This window comes from Schistocerca cancellata, chromosome 2 (genome assembly GCF_023864275.1).
Source record: "Schistocerca cancellata isolate TAMUIC-IGC-003103 chromosome 2, iqSchCanc2.1, whole genome shotgun sequence".
Taxonomy (NCBI): domain Eukaryota; kingdom Metazoa; phylum Arthropoda; class Insecta; order Orthoptera; family Acrididae; genus Schistocerca; species Schistocerca cancellata.
The window spans coordinates 29,215,585-29,241,632 of record NC_064627.1 but is presented as its reverse complement, the minus strand read 5'-3'; the positions used below and the strand labels follow the sequence as shown (position 1 = coordinate 29,241,632).

The following is a 26,048-nucleotide window of genomic DNA, read 5'->3' as shown; positions in this document are numbered from 1 at the left end:
CACTTGGAACACACACGACGAAGAATAAAACGACCAGGGGGGACCTGCCGAGGGAAAGGTCAGAGAGGATGGAAAAGGAGGGGAGAGCATGGGGCAGCTGGGGAAGCGGCGGGATGAAGAGAGGTGGAGCCACCGTGGGTTCACGAAGAGGCAGGAGACACGTGGGGCGGGAGAGGAAAAGGGAAGACAGGGCAGGAGGGAGTGCAGAGACACTGAAAGGAGGCACAAGAGATGGAGGGGGAGTAGGAGGGGAAAGCCGCTCAGAAGGAGGGAGGGGGAGGAGAGGGAGCCCTGAGGAGGAGGCAGGAAGAGGGGGTTAGAGTTGGTAGGAAGGGTAGATGTCAGGGCGAAGCTCATCATCCGGGAGGGGTAGACGGTGGAAGTTGTGTTGGGAAAGGAGATGGAGGGTGTGGAGATGGAGAGAGGGAGGGACACAACGGTAAAAGCGCGGCAACTGGGTGCGAGTGGAGAGGAAGGGTGACACCAGGGGGTGAGGGGGATCAAGGCGGCGGACAATATAGTGTGTGCGAATGTGTTCAAGGAAAAGGAGAAGGTGGGGGAAGGGGATGCGGTCATACAGGATGCGCGTGGGGGACGGAAGGCGGATGCGGAAGGCGAGGCGGAGTGCATGGCGTTCGAGGATTTGGAGGGCTTGATAGAACCGGGTGGAGCGGAAATCCAAGCGATACTGGCATAACAAAGGATGGGGCGGATCATGGATTTGTAGGTGCTGCTGTGTCGCCGTGGCCGCGTCGTTATATAGCCGCACTGCTGGCTGTGACGTCACTAGTGCTGTCTTCCCCGCCATATAAGGTAATGTTTCCATCTCGCGTCCGTCGCGCCCGTTTCATCCTCGCCATGGCCGGGTCACAGGTTGTCCTGAGCTGCAAACCACCGTCCTTGTTGATAGCTTTTCCAGAGCTTTTTATTTCAAAAGCTTCCTTTATGACGCTATTCCAAAATGTCTTCGTCCTCATAACGACAGATGGTTCGTCGAATAGAATTCGCTGTCCATTTTCTAAGGCATGTTCTGTCACGACTGATTTTTCTGGATAGCGTAGGCGTGAGCACCTCTCGTGTTCCGTCCGGCGTTGCTCCGCAGTACGTATAATATGCAAGTACGCACAGAACGACGTCTACTGAAGCGCTGTGCATTATAACAGGACTGAAACCAATAATTACCAAACTCCAAGCAATAGCTGTCTAATATTAAATTTAAAAAAATAACTGAACACATGGACACCTGTTCAGATTACAAACAATGGCCCCATCGCCACAACGGGCAACTACAGTAACTTCAGAAGAAAATTACGTACTTAAAAAATATCCTACAGAAAGGCTTACACCGATGGTAATTATTCAGAGAGCGGGAGAGTTTCGGGAGTGGTAATGATCATTAATGGCACATGAGCCTATTAGTTATAGTACACACTAAGAATGTGTGCACCATCAACCAACATAAAATTAGAGATATTGCGAGCCTTAGAGAAACTACCAAACTTACGACAAATAACATGTTGAAATGGCAGATGTAATATACATGGACAGTCGAATTACTCTAGATTCGTTAAAAATTCGAGGAACCATAAATGGTTCATATGAAAGATCAGTAACAAAATTAGGGAACAGCGTCAGAGGAAACGGCATATTAAGTTCGAATGGACGAAAGCACAGGTAATAACTCCTGGGAATGAACTGGTGGACAGGCTTTTCAAACAAGCATCTCTAGAAAACGCAACAGAAAGCTACAACAGAATCCCTTCGTCTGTGACCAGAAGAACGTTAAGATTCACTCTGAAGGAAAATTAAGTTCTAATGGACGAAATCACATGTAGGAAATACTACGAATGAACTGTCAGACAAGCTTGTCAAACAAGCAACTTGAGAAAACACAACAGAGAGCTACAACAGAATCCATTCCTCTGTGATTAGAAGAATGTTAAGATGCTCTCCGAAAGAATATTAAGAAACACAGTGGGCTGAAACTACAAAAGGGGCGAACGCAAAAGATTTTTCCGACTGTTCAGTATTGTCTTTCCATAAAGTTATTGCGGTCACCTAATCTTACAACAATATTAACTGTTCACGGAAAATTAATGCCTTACTACCACCGTTCAGGCTAATCCCAAGTGCTGCTTGTAGGTGCGTAGAGGGCGATCAAATAGTGGATCATCTGCTATGGGTGTGTCGCGAACTTAATATATAAAGAGATGCCCTGAGGAAGAGTATTACAGAAAATGGAGTTAGGTAGCTCGTCGATAAACCAGTTTTAGTAAAGCTATACATGAATGAATTTCACAAATTTTGCAGTTTAGCAACGTTTGCCAGTACATGAATATTTATGTTGCCAAAAGTTAGACAACAGTGATGTTATACCTGGAAAACTTGTATCCGTCATACAGAACTTTACTGTTATGAATATAACTATTAGTATACTTTTTATCATGCTCTACCATGAAACCTTACATCAATCATACCGAAATTTTCTATGGTGAACACATCCATACTATTACAGTTAGACTTCTTCTTTATGCATCTTGTTATATAAACATGTAGTATTACAAACATTGTAATGAGACATGGTGAATAAATGAAATGAAATGATCACTTCCTTAACTGATCTGTTGAGATAAAAAGTGGGAATGTCACCCAATATTAGTTTTGAGACACATTGAAAAAACTGTATAGTTATGAACAGTATTGTTCCCAAACCCTATTGTTACTCCCACATGCTCATCAAGAAATCTTTAACCATAGAATAAAGGCAAATATTAGAAAATGGTAACATAAAAAGACTGCCACATCCCATTTTTAATTTAAACAACATACATATTACGATAAATATCGTGCAACTATGAAAATACTATATTTTCAAGCACAATACTGTTTTTAATTGTTTTGACTTCTTCATACACGTTCCTATTGTATGTTAATTGTATAAACATTAATAATTAGACAATATATGTCAAACTAGATAATATAATGGGAGCCAATATCCTTGTCCTTTTTGGCGTTCCGGCTTGTAACATGAGAGAAGCAAATGTCCAATTACAGCACCTTCAATCGTCTAAATTTCTAGTGTTATTTTACTTCTGCTACCAGTTTCAGTTTACATTATTCCAGGTTCATGCCCCAGACCGGCGAACGGGAAGAATCCTCTCTGGCACAATAAAATAGGCCCCAGCGTGCAGTCACTCGTACCTGTTGTCTTCTTTTTACACAGCAGTTCCTTCGATCATATTTTGCAGACTGAGAATTAACAATGTGACGGCTACACCGGTTATTACTGTACCAGCTTTTCAAATTTTCAATGGCTTCTCTCGCAGTTATTGTCACCTGTGATCTTACAATGTTAGCTGCTTACCTTGACTAATGTATTCCCGAAATACTTTTACACGACATTATTTTTTGGTGCTGCGATTTTTTTCTGCCAGTATATTATGTACAGAGAATAGATACTATGAACATCGTATGACTAGTTGCCTGCCATCTGCACGTGTTTCCCTTTTAGGAGCAATGTTTCCTTTCCAGTTGATGTGCTCCAAATCCATGATCTTCTTTTGTTTAATAACACTTATCTTCCACTATTCAACGTGTCGCTTCTTCCTTCTAAGTTCATATGTAATGGACTCGTCCGACAATTCCGTCTTAGAAACCATTTTGAAATCTCACAAGTGTTTACTGCATCTTGCTACAGTGCTGCAACACACTTCAATTTCTTTCGTGCACGAAACTAAATTTTAGGACTGGGTTCAGCAGGGAAAAAAAATCACTCAACAAGTCCCATTTCAGACCCAACAGACACGAAATTGTGTGAAATTTCACGTACCCCCAAAAAGTCCCGTTTATGACCACAATGCCTCAAATGAAAAAAAACACTATTTTCCAGTTGCCCTAAGAAATATCATAACGAATTTTACACTATCTCAAATTGTGCAAGGATATGGTGTCGGCCGACCACCCAGGCCTCAGTTAGTCATCATAATTTTCATTCTTTTTCTCTCCTTTCTTATCGGTAGGCGTTCTGATAGTCTAAAATATCTTCAATTCCTCAACACCTTGTATAGTTAAGGAAACATGCGATGTCTAACAGCTCATAATTGATCTTTGTCTTCATACAGAACTGCTGACCCAAGGGCCACTTCTGTAATGAAGATCAGAGCTATTTCTCATTTTCGTGTAGCTCTGCAAGATAGTAAAACCTAAATATCCAGTCAAAACTTATATAGGGCCACTCCCACATACAAACAAAAGACCAACCGATAACAAGAACATTCCCATTACTTTGGTCACCAGTACTAAATTACAACAGTGAGTTAGGCCTACACAACCAGCACAATAAATCAATAGCCCCACAAAATACCAGGAATTAAAAAAAAAACTGAACTGTGATTGGTTGTCCTGCATTCGATACTGATGAAACAGAAGACTTCAGAGAATACCCGAACAAAATCTGGATCCTTGAAGACTTGACAACATTATCAAATAAAGTTACTAAATTTATAAATATTCCTGGTGTCTCTTGTGTTACAACCAATGGTAGCAGAATGTGACTCATGAGGAGTTAACTTCTCAGTTAATCCTTCAATGAGGTTGCCAAAAACGTCCATCCGGTGTCATCAAGTACACTTTGCTAGATAGCTTCCAGAAGAGCTATGAGCAGTTACATTACAAAATATTTCTGTAGTTTCGTACATGTAAGTGAAAACCATAATGTGTTCAGTATTACTGAATCAGGCATACTTAGACCTATATAAGAGACAGGCTTTGATAGGTTCTATAGATTATTTCTAACAAGGTATATGCAAACGCTAAAATGAGATCAATCATACATTACAGAATAAAATGTGAAAGTGGTTAAAAGATAAATGAATGAATGTATTAATCGTGAAATTCGAGCATGTAATATATTATTAAAAATATTTTATAATTATTCACAGTAACCTTGATCTAACTGCGTGGATTTAAAACAGTTTACCAATCGCAGCCCTAATGAGCCATGTTGTTGTTGTGGTCTTCAGTCCTGAGACTGGTTTGTCGAAGCTCTCCATGCTACTCTATCTTGTGCAAGCTTCTTCAACTCCCAGTACTTACTGTAACCTACATCCTTCTGAATCTGCTTAGTGTATTCGTCTCTTGGTCTCCTTCTACGATTTTTACACTCCACGCTACCCTCCAATGATAAACATGTGATCCCTTGATGCCTCAGAACATGACCTACCAACTGGTCCCTTCTTGTTGTCAAGTTGTGCCACAAACTCCTCGTCTCCCCAATTCTATTCAATACCCCCTCATTATTTATGTGATCTACCCATCTAATCTTCAGCACTCTTCTATATCACCACAATTCGAAAGCTATTATTCTCTTCTTGTCCAGACTATTTATCGTCCATTTTTCACTTGCATACATGGCTACACTCCATACAAATACTTTCAGAAACGACTTCCTGACACTTAAATTTATACTCGATGTTAACAAATTTCTCTTCTTCACAAACACTTTCCTTCCCATTATAACCTCTCTACTTCGACCATCATCAGTTATTTTGCTCCCCAAATAGCCACACTCCTTTACTACTTAAAGTGTCTCATTTCTAATCTAAATCCCTCAGCATCACCCGACTTAATTAGACAACATTCCATTATCCTCGTTTTACTTTTGCTGATGTTAATTTTATACCCTCCTTTCCAGAAACTGTCCATTCCGTTCAACTGCTCTTCCAAGTCCTTTATTGTCTCTGATAGAATTACAATGTCATCGGTGAACCTCAAAGTTTTTATTGCTTCTCCGTGGATTTTAATACCTACTCCGAATATTTCTTTTGTTTCCCTTACTGCTTGCTCAATATACAGATTAACTGTCATCTGGGAGAGGCTGCAACCCTGTTTCACTCCCTTCCCAACCACTGCTTCCCTTTAACGCCCCTCGACTCTTATAACTGCCATCTGGTTACTGTTCAAATTGTAAAAAGTCTTTCGATCCCTGTATTTTACCCCTGCCCCCCTTAGAATTTGAAAGAGAGTATTCCAGTCAACATTGTCGAAAGATTTCTCTAAGTCTACAAATGTTAGAAACGTAGGTATGCCTTTTCTTAATCTTTCTTCTAAGATAAATCGTGTTCCAACATTTCTACGGAATCCAAACTGATCTTCCCCGAGGTCGGCTTCTACCAGTTTTTGCATTCGTCAGTACAGAATTCGCGTTAGTACTTTGCAGGTGTGACCTATTAAACTGATAGTTCGATAATTTTCACATCTGTCAACACCTGCTTTCTTTGGGATTGGAATTATTATATTCTTCCTGAAGTCTGAGGGTATTCCTCCTGCCTCATACATCTTGCTCACCAGATGGTAGAGTTTTGTTAGGACTGGCTCGCCCAAGGCCGTCAGCAGTTCTAATGGAATGATGTCTACTCCCGGGGCCTTCTTTCGACTTAGGTCTTTCAGTGGTCTGTCAAACTCTTCACGCAGTATCGTATCTCCCATTTCATCTTCATCTACATCCTCTTCCATTTCCATAATATTGTCCTCAAGCACATTGCCCTTGTATAGACCCTCTATATACTCCTTCCACCTTTCTGCTTTCCCTTCTTTGCTTAGAACTGATTTTCCATCTGAGCTCTTGATATTCGTACGAGTTTCTCTCTTTTCTCCAAAGGTCTCTTTAATATTCGTGTAGGCAGTATATATCTTACCCCTAGTGATATAGGCCTCTACATCCTTACATTTGTCCTCCAGCAATCCCTGCTTAGCCATTTTGCACTTCCTGTCGATCTCATTTATGAGACATTTGTATTCCTTTTTCCCCGCTTCATTTACTGCATTTTTATATTTTCTCCTTTCATCAATTCAATACAATATTTCTTCTGTTCCCCAAGGATTTCTACTAGCCCTCGTCTTTTTACCTACTTAATCGCCTGCTGTCTTTACTAGTTCATCTCTCAAAGCTACCCATTCTTCTTCTACTGTATTTCTTTCCCCCATTTGTGTCAGTTGTTCTCTTATGCTCTCCCTAAAACTCTTTACAACCTCTGGGTTAGTCAGTTTATGCAGGTTCCATCTCCTTAAATTCCCACCTTTTTGCAGTTTCTTGAGTTTAAATCTACGGTTTATAAACAATAGATCGTGGTCAGAATCCACATCTGCCCCTGGAAATGTCTTATAATTTAAAACCTGGTTCCTAAATCTCTGTCTTATCATTATATAATCTATCGGATACCTTGTAGTATCTCCAGGATTCTTCCATGTGTACAACGTTCTTTTATGATTCTTGAACGAAGTGTTATCTATGATTATGTTATTCTCTGTACAAAATTTTACCAGACGGCCTCCTCTTTCATTCCTTACCCCCAATCCATATTCACCTACTATCTTTCCTTCCCTCCGTTTTCCTACTCTCGAATTCCAATACCCCACGACTATTAAATTTTCGTCTCCCTTCACTACCTGAACAATTTCTTTTATCTCATCATACACTTCATCAATTTTTTCAACATCTGCAGAGCATATAAACTTGTAGTACTGTAGTAGGCATGGGCTGCTTGTCTATCTTGACCACAATAATGCGTTCACTATGCTGATTGTGGTAGCTTGCCCGCACTCCAATTTTTTGTTCATTATTAAACCTACTCCTGCATTACTCCTATTTGATTTTGTATTTAAAACTCTCTATTCACCTGGAGAAAAGTCTTGTTCCTCCTGCAACCGAACTTCACTAATTCCCACTAGATCTAACTTTAAACTATCCATTTCTCTTTCAAAATTTCCTAACCTACCTGCCCGATTAAGGGATCTGACATTCTACACTCCGATCCGTTTTCTTTCTCCTGATAACGACGTCCTCTTGAGTAGCCTCCGCCCGGAGATCCGAATGGGGGAGTATTTTCCCTCCGGAATATTTTACCCAAGAGGACGCCATCATCTTTTAACCATCATGAGCCATAATGAGTTCTAAAACAACAGATGGCATAATGCATATTAAAGAGAAGTTGAAATTATATTCCGTACCTCGTTATGGAATCAATACGTCCAACAGTCACGCAGCGTCCAGATTGATAGCCTGACATCAGCTTCCGTATATGCTTATGCTTCGTTCTCAAATATTCAATTATATTTAAATATTCATTATATGTAAAAATTAAAAAGTAATGGTAACGTTACACGCATATAACACAAGCATGTTCATGCACCATCCACCAACATGACTGTCGCAAGATGGTGCTGTTCTCAACATGAAGAACGCAATGTCAGAAGACGGCAACGAAAAGCAGGAAGACCTTGGGAGGATTAATGGGTGCCCCTGGGTTTGGCAGTTGACCCTCATCGCAAATGAGTCAAGTGTAGTTCGAAGATAATCATTACTGTACAACCACGAAATTGGCAACGGGTCACTGGCAACATTAACTACCGTAATACACACAGGACTGAAGGAGTAACCATCCGGAAAGACGTAAAGTTGAAGGACCACATAAAGTTAACTCTGGGAAACGCAGATATGATTCATTGTGGAATATTAAGGAAATGTTATTCAGCCTCAAAAGAAATGGCTTACAGAGTGCTTGTTCGAACCTATTCTTGAGCTGATCATCAGTCTGGAAGCCTCTCTAAGTAGGATTTACAGAAGAGGTAGAGGAGATCCTACGAAGAATGGTACGTTCTGTCACGGGACTGTTTCATAAGCGTGAGAGCATTACGGAAATGCTCAACAATCTCGTGTGGCAGACGGTTCAGGAGAGGCAATTTGCATCCCTCACACGGTTACTCTTGAAATATATTACTTTATTCCACAGATGTCTCGCGAAGAGACCACGACCAGAGAAATCAGACAAATTGGAGATAATACGACAGGCCTTATTCACATTGTACTATTTGCAAGTGGAACAGGAAACGGGGATCGGTTAGTGATACGAGGTGTACCCTCCACCAGACAACGTAAGGTGGCTTGTATAGTATTGACGGAGACGCGTAAGCTGGCATGGCAGACGGTGTCAACTGATGAAGATGGGTTTTCGGGGCTTTTTGAGTGGGTATATTTTTATTTTTCTCTTTATCTTGGACCTTTTATTTAATAGTAATTTTGCGTATTGTGTTTTCTCTGTTTTTGGTGATGATGCTGACTGATAAGTTTCGAGACCGGTGCACTGCTATAAATCCATCCAATGAGTGCATAGTCGTCAGGATCATGTGCACCATTGGTTGCAGTTGCTACTGTTCATTCCACCGACAGCACTTTGTAACAAGAATGTTCTGGGGCTGCTTAATGATTTTTTCAGGTTTTTTTTCTTTTCAAGATGATTTTTACCCAACTGTTACAGAAACCTACATATCACATTACTTGTTTCTTTTCTGCATTAAAATATTCAGTGTCCTTTCTCTATAACTTATAATAGTATTTCTTCATTATATAGTCTTTCGGTCCAGAATATGTTTGTGGCTTTAATCTTTACCCACATTACTGTTGCTTCTAACGTTTTTCTATTCTTGTTTTCCAAAGTCCACCCACCACAACCATAGTTTAAAATGCTCCGAATATTTATTTTGAAGAATATCTTTCTTGTTTCAATATTGTGATAGTTGTTTGTTAACGAATTACCTATATTTCTGAATGCTAACTTAGTAATTCTTCTTTTAAAACTTAGTAACTCTTCTTTTAAAATCCATTATACTTCTGTGGTCATCTGTTACTGAACTTCTCAAGTAGCAAGCATCGTTGATTGTATTACTATTTTATTTCCTGTCAATATTTGCCCTTATCTGCCTGACTGTCTGATTTATCGGTTACCATCATTTTAGGCTAGTTGCCAGGGGCCTTGGTTCGATTCCCAGCTGGGTTGGAGATTTTCTCCGCTCAGGGATTGGGTGTTTGCGACGACTTCATCATTATCCTTCCCTCCTCATCGAAGTTCAAGTGGTGCCAGCTCAAAAGACTAGCACCAGGCGATTAGGTGTATCTGCCGGGAGGCCCTCGCCGTTTTATTTCATTTTAGCGTTGTTGGATTTTGTTTTAAGTCTGAGGTTATCCAAGGCGTCATAGTAAACTTTTCTTAAGAGTATCGGCAAATCAAATACAATTTATTTGTTTACCATTAATATTGATCCTTTTGGTGGTGCTTTATATTGTTTGCGTTGCTCTTTCCGTAAATTAAATAAGGGATCGAGGTGAGTGAGTACAGCATTGTCGGTCAGCTGTTTATAACATAGCCTCTTGCTTGATACCTATTTCTATACTTGTGTTAATGTATAGACTGAGAATCGATCTTTTGAATCGATAGTCTATTCCTACATCATTCCGTTTTCCAGACATTAGCTTTCTTTCAGTCTATTCCATCAAAATTCCTCTCTAGATTAATGGATGTGGCATACGTTTCCCTGTCCATCTTTCTTTCTAAGGTCATTGATAGTGCCATTATGGCTTCCCTGATTCCTTTTCCTTACCTAAATCTAAATTGGGGTTCTTCTAAATGGTTTTGCTCTTTGGTTAACAGTAGTGAGATGAATTTTTGGAGCGTAGTGTAGTAATGCTGAAGTTCTTTAATTTTGAAGAAACATTGGAGCTTTCGTAGGTGAGGTAACTGTTTTAATTTCTATTAATTTCATGGGCAGTGTTCTCTCCTCATCGAAGTGCAGTAAGAAAGTATGTTTGCTTCTGATAAGATATGAGCTTTTCTACATTTCACTTGCACTTTCCTTTCGAGTGTGCATGTTTCTGGTTTAAAAAAGAAAAGCATTAAATCAGTTCTTTTCACTGACTTCTCCGTTGCTGTCCTGAACGCCGAGCTCCATTGCTACATCACGTTCTTGGCACGGTTGCAGGAGCCTGCGCAACAACCGGACGCGCATCCACCGGAACCTGTTCGTGGCGATGGTGGTGCAGGTGGTGATCCGGCTGACGCTGTACGCCGACCAGGCGGTGGTGCGCGGCGGAGCCGTCGCCGACCCCGTGCTGGCCACCTCCGTGGGCGACGCGGCGGCAGCAGCGCCGCCCCCGGCCGTCAGCAGAACTACCAGGCCCAGGGTGGGCACCCCGGTCGCGAGGCCGCACGCCCTCGTCTCCGGCCCACACCACCGCCAGGGCATCGACAACACGGTGCGAACACGTGGTCCGGCACGTGCCCGGCAAGCCACATCACCAACTCACCATGTCGTACATCTCTCTTAGATCCCGATTTGGCATACGATCCTCTCTTGTGCACCCTTCCACTGCCGTTAGAAACCACAATTCTTGAGCCTGCATTACACTTCCTTCATTTCTTGTTGCCACTGATGCTTCATTTCCATAATTAAGGGATGCTACTACCATCTTCCTGTGAGTCTTTCTGTGAGACTTCCGCAGGTTTTCTTTTGCGGCCTTATCCTGCAATTTTCTATAATCATTTATTTAATTTTTGGTCCACTTCGTGTTTACATTCATATGTGAATCGTTCCCAGATAAAATGTTTAAGTTGCACTAATATTTTATTATTAACCATTACTTTTGATCATACTTGCTGTATGAATCCACATTATCTAGAGACTTTCAGGTTATATTATGATCCTATCTGTGGGAACTTCCACTGAGGGACAAAACCCATGGGATACCTCCTAATGCCGGCCGGATTGGCCGAGCGGTTCTAGGCGCTACAGTCTGGAACCGAGCGACCGCTACGGTCACAGGTTCGAATCCTGCCTCGGGCATGGATGTGTGTGATGTCCTTAGGTTAATTAGGTTTAAGTAGTTCTAAGTTCTAGGGGACTGATGACCTCAAATGTTAAGTCCCATAGTGCTCAGAGCCATTTGAACCATTTTGATACCTCCCAATACCGTGTCGGACCCCCTTTTTCCCGGCGTAGTGCAGCAACTCGACGTCGCGTGGAGTCAACAAGTCGTTGGAAAACGCCTGGAGGAATATTTAGCCATGTTGCCTCTATAACCACCATAATTTCGAAAGTGTTGCAGTTGCTAGACTATTGCGCCAAATCATCTCTCGATTATGTCCCATGGATGTTCGGTGGCATTCATGTCAGGTGGCCAAATCGTTTTCCCAACTTGTCAACAATGTTCTTCAAAACAATCGGGAACACTTGCGACACAGCTACATGGTGCGTTGTCAAGTGAAAATTCAATCGTTGTTTGGGAACATGAACTTCATGAATGGTTGCAAATGGTCTTCAAGTATCCAGGCATAACCATTTCCAGTCAATGATCGGTGCAGTAGGACCTTGTAAGCACAGCCACCACCTGCTCGCACAGTGGCTTATTGACAACTTAGGTAGACGGCTTCGTGGGATCTGCGCCTCACTCGAATCGTATCAGCAGCTCTTTCCAACTGAAATCTGAACTCATCTGACCAGGCCACGATTTCCAACCGATATAGTCACGAGCCCAGGAGGGATGCTGTAGGCGGTGTCGTGCTATTAGCGAATTACTCATGTCGCTCGTCTGCTGCCATAGGTTGCTAACGCCAGATTCTGCCGCACTCTCATAACAGGTACGTTCGTCATACGTCTCCGATTGTTTTCTGCAATTATTTCACTCGGTGATGCTTGTACACTCCTGGAAATTGAAATCAGAACACCGTGAATTCATTGTCCCATGAAGGGGAAACTTTATTGACACATTCCTGGGGTCAGATACATCACATGATCACACTGACAGAACCACAGGCACATAGACACAGGCAACAGAGCATGCACAATGTCGGCACTAGTACAGTGTATATCCACCTTTCGCAGCAATGCAGGCTGCTATTCTCCCATGGAGACGATCGTACAGATGCGAGATGTAGCCCTGTGGAACGGCTTGCCATGCCATTTCCACCTGACGCCTCAGTTGGACCAGCGTTCGTGCTGGACGTGCAGACCGCGTGAGACGACGCTTCATCCAGTCCCAAACATGCTCAATGGGGGACAGATCCGGAGATCTTGCTGGCCAGGGTAGTTGACTTACACCTTCTAGAGCACGTTGGGTGGCACGGGATACATGCGGACGTGCATTGTCCTGTTGGAACAGCAAGTTCCCTTGCCGGTCTAGGAATGGTAGAACGATGGGTTCGATGACGGTTTGGATGTACCGTGCACTATTCGGTGTCCCCTCGACGATCACCAGTGGTGTACGGCCAGTGTAGGAGATCGCTCCCCACACCATGATGCCGGGTGTTGGCCCTGTGTGCCTCTGTCGTACGCAGTCCTGATTGTGGCGCTCACCTGCACGGCGCCAAACACGCATACGACCATCATTGGCACCAAGGCAGAAGCGACTCTCATCGCTGAAGACGACACGTCTCCATTCGTCCCTCCATTCACGCCTGTCGCGACACCACTGGAGGCGGGCTGCACGATGTTGGGGCGTGAGCGGAAGACGGCCTAACGGTGTGCGGGACCGTAGCCCAGCTTCATGGAGACGGTTGCGAATGGTCCTCGCCGATACCCCAGGAGCAACAGTGTCCTTAATTTGCTGGGAAGTGGCGGTTCGGTCCCCTACGGCACTGCGTAGGATCCTACGGTCTTGGCGTGCATCCGTGCGTCGCTGCGGTCCGGTCCCAGGTCGACGGGCACGTGCACCTTCCGCCGACCACTGGCGACAACATCGATGTACTGTGGAGACCTCACGCCCCACGTGTTGAGCAATTCGGCGATACGTCCACCCGGCCTCCCGCATGCCCACTATACGCCCTCGCTCAAAGTCCGTCAACTGCACATACGGTTCACGTCCACGCTGTCGCGGCATGCTACCAGTGTTAAAGACTGCGATGGAGCTCCGTATGCCACGGCAAACTGGCTGACACTGTCGGCGGCGGTGCACAAATGCTGCGCAGCTAGCGCCATTCGACGGCCAACACCGCGGTTCCTGGTGTGTCCGCTGTGCCGTGCGTGTGGTCACTGCTTGTACAGCTCTCTCGCAGTGTCCGGAGCAAGTATGGTGGGTCTGACACACCGGTGTCAATGTGTTCTTTTTTCCATTTCGAGGAGTGTATGTTAGCACTGACAACTCTACGCGAACACCACTGCTCTCGATCGTTAAGTGAAGGCCGTCGGCCACTGCGTTGTCCGTCTGGAGAGGTAACACCAAAATTTGGTATTCTCGGCATACTCTTAACACTGTGGATCTTGGAATGCTGAATTCCTTAGCGATTTCCGAACTGGAGTGCCTCATGCTCCTAGCTCCAACTACCACTGCGCGTTCGAAGTCTGTTAATTCCCATAGTGCGGCCACAGACACGTCGGAAACCTGTTCAATGAATCACCTGAATTCAAATGACAGCTTTGCCAATCTACTGCATACTTTCACCTTGTGTACGTGATACTACCGCCATTTGTCAGCACACAGGTATCCCATGACATTGGTCACCTCAGCGTGTAGACAACCTGTGAAGGTGATCTTCATTCTCTGCAATCAGGTCATCTGCGTAAATGTTGCATATTTATGTATAATTTCCATTTACTGATCACCTCATGTATGCATGTGTTAACGAATGTCAGGAAAATGCTGCATCCTTGTCTTAGTTCCTTGGTGTGTTCAGTAGCTTTGTGGTTATTGTTTCCAAATCCATAACTGTTTCTATGTACAGATTCTTAATAGCGTTAAACAGGTGAAGGTCATAACGTCGTTCATCCAATATATTCCATATCTTTCCTCTATTCATATCATGAAATGCTTTTCGAAAACGATAAAATCAAGATGAACTTCCTTACTAACTCTAATCTCTTTGTACAACTTGTAAAGTAAAATCATTGTCAATAGCTCATCGTCTCGTTCTAGAACCTTCTTTCTCTTCTGATATCAGTTTTTACATGAAATTTTTTAATCTTGCCTTATGGGTGCGGCACATCTTTTACAGACTGAATCCCTGTCTTGTACCTCCGTATTATTAAATTTATTCTTATCACCCATATAAAAGATTTTCCTTTGACTATTATGTAAATGTTAAAGGTAGTACAGGCATCCAAATCTCATTCCCCTTCTCACTTTCGCTTATTTTTTGCTACCGTTAATATCCTACTCAGTGCTTTGAGTTTTGCATGTACTCACACTGTTTTTCCACCGAAATCCTACTTTGCACACTACTTTAGGTAACTGTCAGTCAACCGTTCAAAATAACTTTTCTGGGCCAATATGTTTTCTTTTGCATCTAATCTTATTTTAAAAATTTGACATAATGCCAGTGTTCCTTCCTTTCCCTGATTTGAAGCAAGCCTGATTACTGGATAAGTTCTAACCTACTTCCTTTTTAATCTTGTCTTTAACTATTGTTCTTGCGGTCTTCAGTCCTAAAACCAGTTTGATGCAGCTCTAGAAGATACTGTATCTTGTGCAGGCCTCTTTATCCCCGAATAACCACTGCAGCCTACATCCTGCTGATTCTATTACTGTATTCAGTTCTTGGTCTCCCTCTACAATTTTTATTTCGCAGATTTGCTTCCAGTACTGTTGATCATCCTTCGATGTCTCAGAATGTGTCCTATTAATGAACCACTTCTTCAAGCTGTGCCACCAATTCGCTTTTTCCCAACTCTCTTCAGTATTTCCTCATTACTTGCTCGATCTACCAATCCAAGCCTTATATACCAGTTTTCCCGTTCTTCCGTAAGTAATTCTGTCTGTATTTTGCAATCATGCCTCATTAAACTGATAGTATGGTAATATTGGCACCTGTCGGCACATGCTTTCTTTGGAATTAGAATTACGTTGTATTACCTTCTTCTTGCAGTCTGGTGGTATTTCGCCTCCTCATACATGTTACACACCAGGTGGAATAGTTTTATGATTCCTGGAGCAACCAAAGATATCATCAGTTCTGAGGAAATGTAGTCTGCTGCACGGGACTTTTTCGACTTATATCTTTCTGTGCTCTGTTAAATTCATCTTGTCCTCCTCCCTTTCTACAATAGTAGGTAGAACTTCACTTACATTGTGTAGCGTCTCAATACAGGGTGGTCAGCAGCACTCTGGAAAGATTGTATGTGATGTAGAGTAGGTTGTGCTGATAAATAACTGTTCAGAAAAAAATGATTACGTTCCGAAGTTTCCATTTTAATTAGCATTGAAATTCGCTGATCAGGACGTTGCAACGCACAAATTCTGACGAGCTGGCATATGGAATAAGTTCCAGTTGTTCTCATAGCGTTGATGGTACCACACGAGCGGCTCAGGCTTTGGATCCAGTTCGATCCTTACTACCGTCCCATATCCAGTTTTTGTATCCTTTTTCGCTTCGGTTTTAGGAAATTAAACCAAAAATACGTTTGGCGACACAGTGGCCGGCTTGAATTTGCGTACAGAAGGGGCCTGATTAACTAACGTCAGTGCTAATTAACTTGGAAACGGCTCAACGTATCGCATTTTTTATTAACAATTATTTCTTGTCACAGCGTACCCTGCAACAACCTTGTTAGCTATTGACTATAGTTCCGACCATTCTTGCTTTCCACATTTTACCTTTCCCTTGTTTGCTTAGTATAGATCCTAAATCTTCCCTTTTATCCAAAGGCTTCTTTCATTTTGCTATAGGGGTATTTGCTTTTCCCATACATTTACTTCTACAGTCTTTCATTCGTCCTTTAGCTATTCCTGCTTAGCCATTTAGCACTTTGCATCAATACCATTTTTTAGAAATCTGTATCACTTTTGTCGCTTCATTAGTTGTAATTTTATTTTTTTCCCCGTCATCATTTAAATTAAAAATCTCCTGTCAGCCTTGTCTTTTTACCTCTTTGATCCTTTGCTGCCTCACTATTTCATCTCTCTAATCTACAATTCGTCTTTTACTGTGTCATTTCCCTCTTTCAGTCAGTCGTTGCTTAATGCTACCTCTGAAACGCTCAACCACCTCCGATTCTTTTAACTCATCTAGTTCCCATGTGCTTCATTTCCTACATTTTTGTAGTTTTTTCGGTATTAACCTACTTTTCATAGTTAATAAATTGTGATCCGTCCATACCTGTCCCTGGAAATGTCTTACACTTTAAAATCTGGTCCTGAATCCTCTGTAACATTATGTAATCAATCTGAAACCTTCCTATGCCTCCATTCTTCATGAGTCTTCAGCAAAGAGTTAGCGACGATCCAATTATATCCTGTGCAAATTCAACCAAGTCGTATCCACTTCCAAGGCTTTCCTCTGTCCATATTCTCCTGCTATTTTCTTCTCTTTCTTTTCCTACTATCGAATTCCAGTGCCTCATCACAGCTAAATTTTCTTCTCCCTTAACTATTTCAATAATTTATTTAATCTCATCAGACATTTATTCAATCTCTCCAATGAAAAACCTCTTCATGAACAACATGTACCTAATTTACTAGTCAAGAATGATTTATGATGTCTGATTTAGTTTGCAAATGATACTTATGATTCTCTTAAAACAAATGTGCCACGATTCACAATATGCTTTAAATGCAAGTAATTGAAAGCAGCGAGGAGAGATACAAATGGAAATAAATACATCAAGTGTGTAATTATGGCAAACAAATGGTATCAGTAAATATTTTGAGATGTAGTAAATCTTATTCTTAAACTACAATTCGACACATTACTGCCATATAACAGATCTCAAAATTCAGGTATATAATGGATATATGTTCCCGTACTTTGATCATGACAAAGAAATTTTAATCATAAATATAGTGGCCAGTTTAAATGCATGAAATGATTGGTATAGGCCAAAGTACTGCTGTAGGATCAGTATCAGACAAGATATATAAGTTTCTAATATTAATATCATATTAGTTTTTAAAAAAATAATTGTATCTACGATTCTGCAATAAAATGTTTATTAGTGACAAGTTGGAGACATCTATAGAACTATAGGAAAATTGTAACCACAGGAATATCTGAACCAGCGACATTTTTAGAAAGATTTTGACGCAGTGTGTGGCAAAGCAGTAATAAGAATAAAATAACAACAGCTGAATTATTTGAAAGATAAGCTTACATTTTTCTAAATCTCTTAGAAATATTTCTTATAATTTCATTTTATACTCCATACATACTCTCAGATATATTTAATTCTTATAATTACATTTGTCACTACATATATACTGAATTATTTTCTTCAGTATTATTGTGAATAATTAGCAAAAAGTTCCAAAAGAAGGAAGTTTGGTTTGAAAATAATGTTTGGTACCTCCTTCACAAATCATGGATAGTGTGGTTATGCAAAATTTCATGCTTACATCAGAGACACAGAATTTCAGAATGGATGTTGAGAAACTAAATATTATTAATAGATTTATTATAATTACCAGTAAGTCCTCGACAGTAAAAATCACGATTAGGCACACAACAGATTTACATATCAGATTACAAACAGAATAAATTGATAAAAAATATATCAGTGTCACAATTAACACTTCTAAGACACTGTCTCATCCCAGCATTATTATTCTATGTGTAGTACCTCAGACAACTCTTATAAAAATGCGATTACTACATTCATAGCATAGCATACATGGAAGCATTATATAACATTATGACAAGTTTAACTATCTACTACCCACATTTCACAAAATCTAATGCAACATGACAAGTAATATGTTCTATTTTACCAAAGTAAGAGAAAGTTCAAGAACAATTTCACAGTGCTGTGAATCTCTGTGAGAGAATGTGTTTCCTAAAAGCAGTGTTTTACCAAATTTATGTCACTTTCTTTCTTATAAAATTGTAAACATTTTCAGTACTACACCGAATGTAACAACCCTCCCAAACCTTTTTTTATATCAAAGATAATATCTTACTTCTTTCCAGTTTCAGTGACTTCTCATTCGTTTTTATGCATAATTTCTAAGGTCAACAGATGTTTGTAGTGAGGCATAATATCACTTTAATAGATGGTTTCTTTGGTTAATCATTTAACTAGTTTTATCATCCCATTAACAGGTTCTTATTACTAGATGTTACCAAGATATGCTTCATATAACCATAAGACCCACACTCGTCAGCCACAAACTGTACCATAAACATAACCAGTATCATCATTATTCTAATAATTCTCACAGTTCCTCAGTATAACTCATAATTCACATTAATCTTCTTTGCAACGTCATCAGACTTGTATTTTCACAATTACAACCTTACATTTCATCAGTGTAGTAAATTTAGACTACCTCACCAAATCATCTCATCAAAATCATTGCCCAAAACTGTATATGGAATTACATATTCCAGAAGATATATTTAGTCTCAACTATATCTTCGAAAAGGATATAACGTGAAGTAAGAGACTTTGGTCTTCTGTTTAATAGGCAGACACTACACCACCCTGGAATTGTGGCTGACACAGCTGTACAGTCTGCATGCGAAGTGCCTTCTCTAGCACAAGCTTGAATTAACACCTCAGGCCATCTTGATTATACCCTTCTTAGAACATCAGTAGTGCCGAGGATCTCCAACAATGTAATATCAACCCAGCTTTTTACATAATGTTGAAATCCTGTCTGTACTTCAGGTGAAAGTGATTAGTTGATCTGATGGAATTGCATTATCCTGGAGACATAGTGAATCTCAACTGTATCTTTGATAAGGACAGAAGCCAAAGTAACAAATTAAAATTTTTGTCAAGGCCGGAATTTGAACGCAGGGTCATCCATACTAAGCCGATGCGTTCTACTCTGCACCACTTTGGCATAGTGCCTGACACATATGCAGGCACTACTCTTGTCCACCCTAATACAAACCTCAACAAGAAGTGGAAAATAAACATGAAATGATGTGTGAATTGACGTTTGTACTAGGGATGGCATTATGCAGAATAATATTTTCCATCATAAACAGTAAAATATATCTTTCCTTTCAAAACAACTAGATATAAATTTCTCACAACTTATATGCAAATGTTAATATATTTTCCCTTAGAGAAAAGTAAAGCTGATCATATGTTACTCTATTTGGAAAAATTTTATTTCTTAGAAAAGAGATAAATCTAGTCTTACCTGCCTAGCATGGCTAAATAATTTTCCCTCTAACTGTGAGATTACACATCACTTGATACATACGAGTCCTGCCTGTCTAACAAGATACGAGATAACTTTGCAGAAGATGGTAATTTATGAAGAATAAAGATGCACAGAGAAGTTGTAGAAGGACGAAAATCAGGAATTTTTACATGACTTGGGACACAGTAATCACCAGATATATACCACAAAAAGAGGTCATCACACCCTCAGGGCACAAATACTAATGCTTTCTTACATCCTCAAGGCTTTCATCCACATTTACATTTGCATGGATAGTCTGAAAATCATATTTAAGTGTGTGGCAGAAGTTTTCTGTATTATCTATTTCTGCTACAGTCAATCAGTTTGGTTATTCATTTTTAACATGCTTTTACACAAAACCTTTACAAAATAGAGCAATGCCACCCAATTTTATTACTGAAATATATTATTGTTAATGTACATCCAAATTCAGCAGTTACAAATTCGACTCTGCTAATAGTACTCCACACTCAGTCTCCTAGAAATCTCACATATTTACAAAAACACTAAGTTGCAATAGGAGTCAAGCATAAATTTGTCATTACATATCATAGTGAACATTATAAAATTATCATCACTCTCCTCACAGAAATTTTTAATATAACCATCTGTCACCTCCTCACACCTGTTAATATACACATTCTTTATTACTGATCTGTGAAATTTCTCTAATATTCAGTTACTGTGAACAATATGAGTCAACAGTAGGTGTAGTTCTGACATGATCTGTGTTATCTGTCTTGGTTTCCTCATCACAGTTAAAAAATATATCTTTTACAAGAAGAAAATCACTATTTTTCTCAGTAAAATCTTTCTCTTCTACAAAAGCATTCACAGTTGCACTATTATTGTTGATTCTCATAAAAACGTTTTTGAATTCTTCAGGTGTACATATAAGCCCATCTACTTAGGATCCTACCTCACTGAACCAAGCCTGAACACAAAATTTGAAACTTTCAAATTATCCATTGCTTATCTGTAGTTTATACTCATTTTTTGGATTTATGGCTTTAGTTCTGCTAGTAAGCGTTCATTCAATTGATTATAGCTTCTTTGTGTCTGATGTATCTGTGTGGAAATTATTCTTATAGTATCTACTATAGCACATGCCTCCTTTCCTTTACTATTTTCTCCTTGATATCATTGCTGCTCCACATCCAGTGACCCCTGTAGGGCGAAGATGACAGCGGTCAGTCAGTACCAATAGGATCTTACCTGCTCAGAGGGAGTTTAGTTGCTTTTTTATTATTATTTTTAAAAAAGGTCCCCCATCCTTACAACTTTTCTACAGGTCTTAAATCTCCATGAGGACTGAAGTTTCTACTAACAGGATTAAAAAATAATTTTAGGCAAACACAGATCAATATACTTAAATTTTTTCAATGTTTAAAATCTATTTTGTGCTTAAATTTCTTGGTTGTTTCAAGTATATTAGACATTAGACCTCACTCGTGATTATCGTGATGTGCAATTCATATTCACATCTCCAACAATGAACTCATATGCAAAGTTCTTTCAGTCTCTCTTTCTGAGAAAAGAGAAACAAAATTAACCATTGCTTTTACATTTCATGCAAGATGAAGCCCAGAGTTGTCAATTTCCTTCCTTTCATGAAGAATGCTTCAAAAATATTTCAACCAAAATTTGTAACTCTTTTTCAATAAAAGCAGATGACAATCATGTAAATTAACGAAGCACATTTCGCTTTTAGTACTGTCCACTATTAATATGAGTCTGTTTCTAGTGTTACATACGCTAAAACTAAACTCTTTTGCTAGAAGTTAGCAAGGAAAGATTATAATTCTTTTTGCTTAGTTTTCAATGTGTCTATTGTGGAATGTTCGCATCATTAGCAGATAGGGAGCTAGAGTTTATGATGTAAGCAATTGAAACACCTATCTTCCCATTTATTGTTATTTTTTCCTTCTTTCTGCTTGGTTTCTCTCACAAAATTTACAAATTCAATTCTGCATAACAACATTTAAGAAACATTGGAACAGTCTGGGATAATGTCTACATAGTAAGAACAAATGAGACACTGCACACAAAGAACAGAAACTCAAAATACAAACCAAGCACATTGTTACTATATAAATAACTGGGTACTTGAAACGTTATTGTTGTAATTTCACGTCTGTTTATAACTAATGATTTGACACCGGAAACTATGAGAACAAGAACTTCAAGAGACATAATAATTTTTTCCAATCCTAAGTGAATTTCAGTAAATGTGAACTTATTTAGGATTTATAATTACATAAAAAGAAAAATCTAGTCACTGCTTGTTAAATTAATTTGTCATTTACAGTCAAAACTTTGAGTAATTAAAGACTTTTTTTATATTATGACTTTAATTATGTTTCCTTAAAAAAGCTGTGTTCAACAAAACTAATTTAATACTTATATTCAGAAGATATATAATTATATGCCAGACAGTGAAATTTATTTCCGAATCGTCTAAATAAACCTTTCACATTTCTGGAAATCTATTTGGCCATAACATCATATTTAGCAGGACATATAAAAGAAATCGAATTTATTAATTAACTGAATGATTCCTGCATTTACCTTTAACTCACGTTCCCTGTATTAATTCCATGAACGTTTCCTTTACTAGTTGTTATCTGACTTTCTGTCTTCCAAAAGCTATGGTAGAATGGCAGTCCTTTTTCTGAAAATACCATGCTTACGCATATGCACACACAAGCAATAGAAACCCTTACGAAAATTATTGCCAATTTTTAAATAAAATGTTTACATGATGTGATTAAATGTATGACATAATACAAAGCTCAATATGCATTACATCGTTACTTCAATCCCTAGTATCAAACACATCATTGTCAGGATTGGCCCATTGTCTGATACTATAAGATCTCCAACTACTTGTGTCATTCTACCATGTCTTGAAAATTGCAATGAAGCAGACCAGACGAGGTGAAAGATTACGGACGAAAGGAGATAGCACAACTACACCCAGTTACATATGTATATATTTCAAGACAAAAAAGACATTGCACCACGGAGGAATTGTCCGAATGAGACGGAAATCGGTAGATGTCATGTGCATGTACAGACAAATAACTGATTACAATTTCAGAAAAATTAGATAATTTGTCTAAGAGTAAGGTATACACAAATTGTGCAAGTCAAAAACGTATTCATCCACCTCTTGCATATACACAAATTATCTTGCTGGTCATTGGCTGACAGAGCGGTTAGGTATCCTGCTGACAGACATGTTGACAAATTCCGTCCAACTGGGGTGTTAGATGGTCAAAATTGCGAGCTGGTTAGAGGACCCTGAGCATAATGCTCCAAATGTTTGTCACTTGTCGAGAGATCCATCGAGGAAGCTGCAAAAGGTAGCGTTTGACAAGCATAGAGCAGTAGAAAGTCTCATTGTGTGGAAGCAAGACGTCCATTGCCGAAATGTAAACCCAGGATGGCTTGCCATGAACGGCAACAGATCAGAGCGTAGAATTTCGTCGACTTAGCGCCGTGTTGCAAGAACGCTGTGTTAGGCACCGCAAACCAACATTCTGGTTGTCAGGTTGTAGGGTACAGTGGGGCTATTCCGCTTATTTCTATGTAATATGAAACGAAACTTTTTAAAGAAATCTGTAATTGTGATACTATTATGGTATTTTAACTGCGAGTACATTCCAGTACATCGAAATTCTTTACATGAACAAAGTATTGAAGAAACATAACAAATGTGTCAGAAATCAGAAGTATATGAAAATGGTGAGCCAATTCCACACAATCGAGATGCTATTCCACCCAGTGTACTTCAGTGTGAAAATCACAAGCATTTTCCACATGTACTCATTTTTTGCCCTTTTGCACCCACGCATATTTCGTGAAACCGTGTAGCACATTGCTGGCACTTTACCCAGAGGAGCTGCCTATTACAGTTGTTACTTAATGTTTCATATCTTCCTTGGACTATTAAGCACTTGGCTTTTTCCTCTTGTACGTATGGGCCATCTGAAAAGAAAACAAGAGAAGGTGTTCTGTAGAATTTTGAAGTAAAGCATCAGTTACACTAATAATTTGAGTGAGCAGAGGTACTGTAGCTCCACATGTACGGGGCGAAATGTGCAGGTATCTCGAAAGACGTGAGAAATCTGACCTTTGTCCAGAAAGCGAGCAATAATGGTTGATTCACACATTGTATAACATTTGTTCTTATACAAGTGAAAATGAAATTTTATAATTTCTCGTTATTGTGCACGGTACACGTTCATTTGTTTTACTGTATTCTTTAATTATGGCAAAAGCTATTACAATTCACTTACATCTGGTGTTTGTTTTTGTGTCCTGTCAATAGTAGGGCAGCAAACACTCTTACTAAAGCCACATGTGGCGACTGGAACATATTGTCACACACTGATGGCACAACGGCCTTGACTCTGTGAGTAACTAGTGCGCTGTTGCAATATGCCTTACTTCAGGTGGATTAGTCTCGTAAGCGGAATAGCCCCCGCTGGGGTGCCTCAAGGCACGTCTTCACTGGTCATTAGGGCTCTCCCTGGCCGAAGATGTCCCTGGAGACGCCCCGGACAGTGGTGGGATACCAACCTGATTGTCGCCCACCATATGGCCCGGCGACTGGGAGTGATGTTCTGGGGTGCCATTTCTTTTGACAGCTGGACCCCTTTTGTTGACATCCCCTGCACTCTTAGAGCGCAACGGTAAGTCGACGATATTCTACGTCGCGCTTTGTGGAAGTTCATGTCAAGCCAACTATGGCTTACAGCTCAGCAAGACCACGTTTTATTGGCAGATCACTTAGAATATGCAACAGATCTACTAAAGAGACAGCCTACACTACGCTCATCCATCCTCGTTTAGATTACTGCTGCACTGGGTGATCCTTGCAAGATAGCAGAACATTGAGATGTTCAAAGGAGAGCAACACGTTTTGCGTTATTGCTAAATAGCGGAGAGAGTGTCATGGACGTGATACAGGATTTGGGAGGGACATCATTAAAACAAAGGTGTTTCTCGTTGTGGCAGGACCTTCTGACGAAATTTCAATCACCAACTTTCTTCTCAGAATGCAAAAATATTTTTTTTCACAGCGACCTACGTAAGGAGAAACGATAACTATAATAAAATAAGGGAAATGAGAGCTCGCAAGGAAGATATAGGTGTTAGTTTCTTCTGCGCGCTGTTGGAGAGTGGAATAACAGAGAATTATTGTGCAGGTGGTTCGATCAATCCTATGCCAGGCACTTAAGTGTAATTTGCAGAGTAGCCATGTAGAAACAGATGTAAATGTAGATATCTCAGTGCCTGCGAAACCGTACACTACTGCTAACCATTTCGGCCCCATTCGGATAATTCCTTCTTGGTGCGCCGCTTCTTCTGTCTTAAAATGTGTTTTGAAAAAGACCCACGGACATTCTAACAATGTAGCTCACATGATCGATTAAGCTGAAAGGCACTGATACAGCTGGAGAAAATACTTGCATACAACACAGCAATTGTTAAACAGGGAGACAAACGTCAGGCAGTCAAGAAGAACAACACACCCAATCATAGGTCACTTACAGAATTAGGAAATAAAACACATAATTGAAGGCGAACAAGATAAATATTGTCTAACGACCACACATTGTTCTAGAACGTTACAACCTACTTCATCGGTTGAAATGGTTCAAATGGCTCTGAGCACTATGCGACTTAACATCTGAGGTCAACAGTCGCCTAGAACTTGAACTAATTAAACCTAACTAACCTAAAGACATCACACACATCCATGCCCGAGGAAGAATTAGAACCTACGACCGTAGCAGCCGCGTGATTCCGGACTGGAGCGCCTAGAAGCGCTCATCCACAGCGACCGGCAACATGGAAACAACAAATTGACATAAAGCATGGAACCACACTGTTAATCAGTCGCACCGAGGACACCTGAGAGATCACAAGACCACCAACTGTTACTCCGAGAAATGGCAATCTTTATTGGACCTTCTGTACCTATTGCACTCTGTTACACTGTGTCAACGTGGCTCCTAAGATGTACAGCTACGTGGTCTGGAGACGGACTGCACCAGACATGGAAATAGGTGACGCCCACGGAATAACTTGT

At 40.2% G+C, this 26,048-nt stretch overlaps 1 protein-coding gene across 1 annotated transcript in view; it reads left to right on the top strand.

The window, feature by feature from the left end:
* LOC126150417 (PDF receptor-like) overlaps positions 1 to 26,048 on the top strand; it is a 435,326-nt gene that overhangs the window by 287,818 nt on the left and 121,460 nt on the right. The window contains exons 5-6 of the mRNA XM_049915876.1: positions 10,813 to 10,971; positions 11,062 to 11,086. Coding sequence (XP_049771833.1) covers positions 10,813 to 10,971; positions 11,062 to 11,086 — 184 coding nt within the window. The remainder of the gene's footprint in view (positions 1 to 10,812; positions 10,972 to 11,061; positions 11,087 to 26,048) is intronic.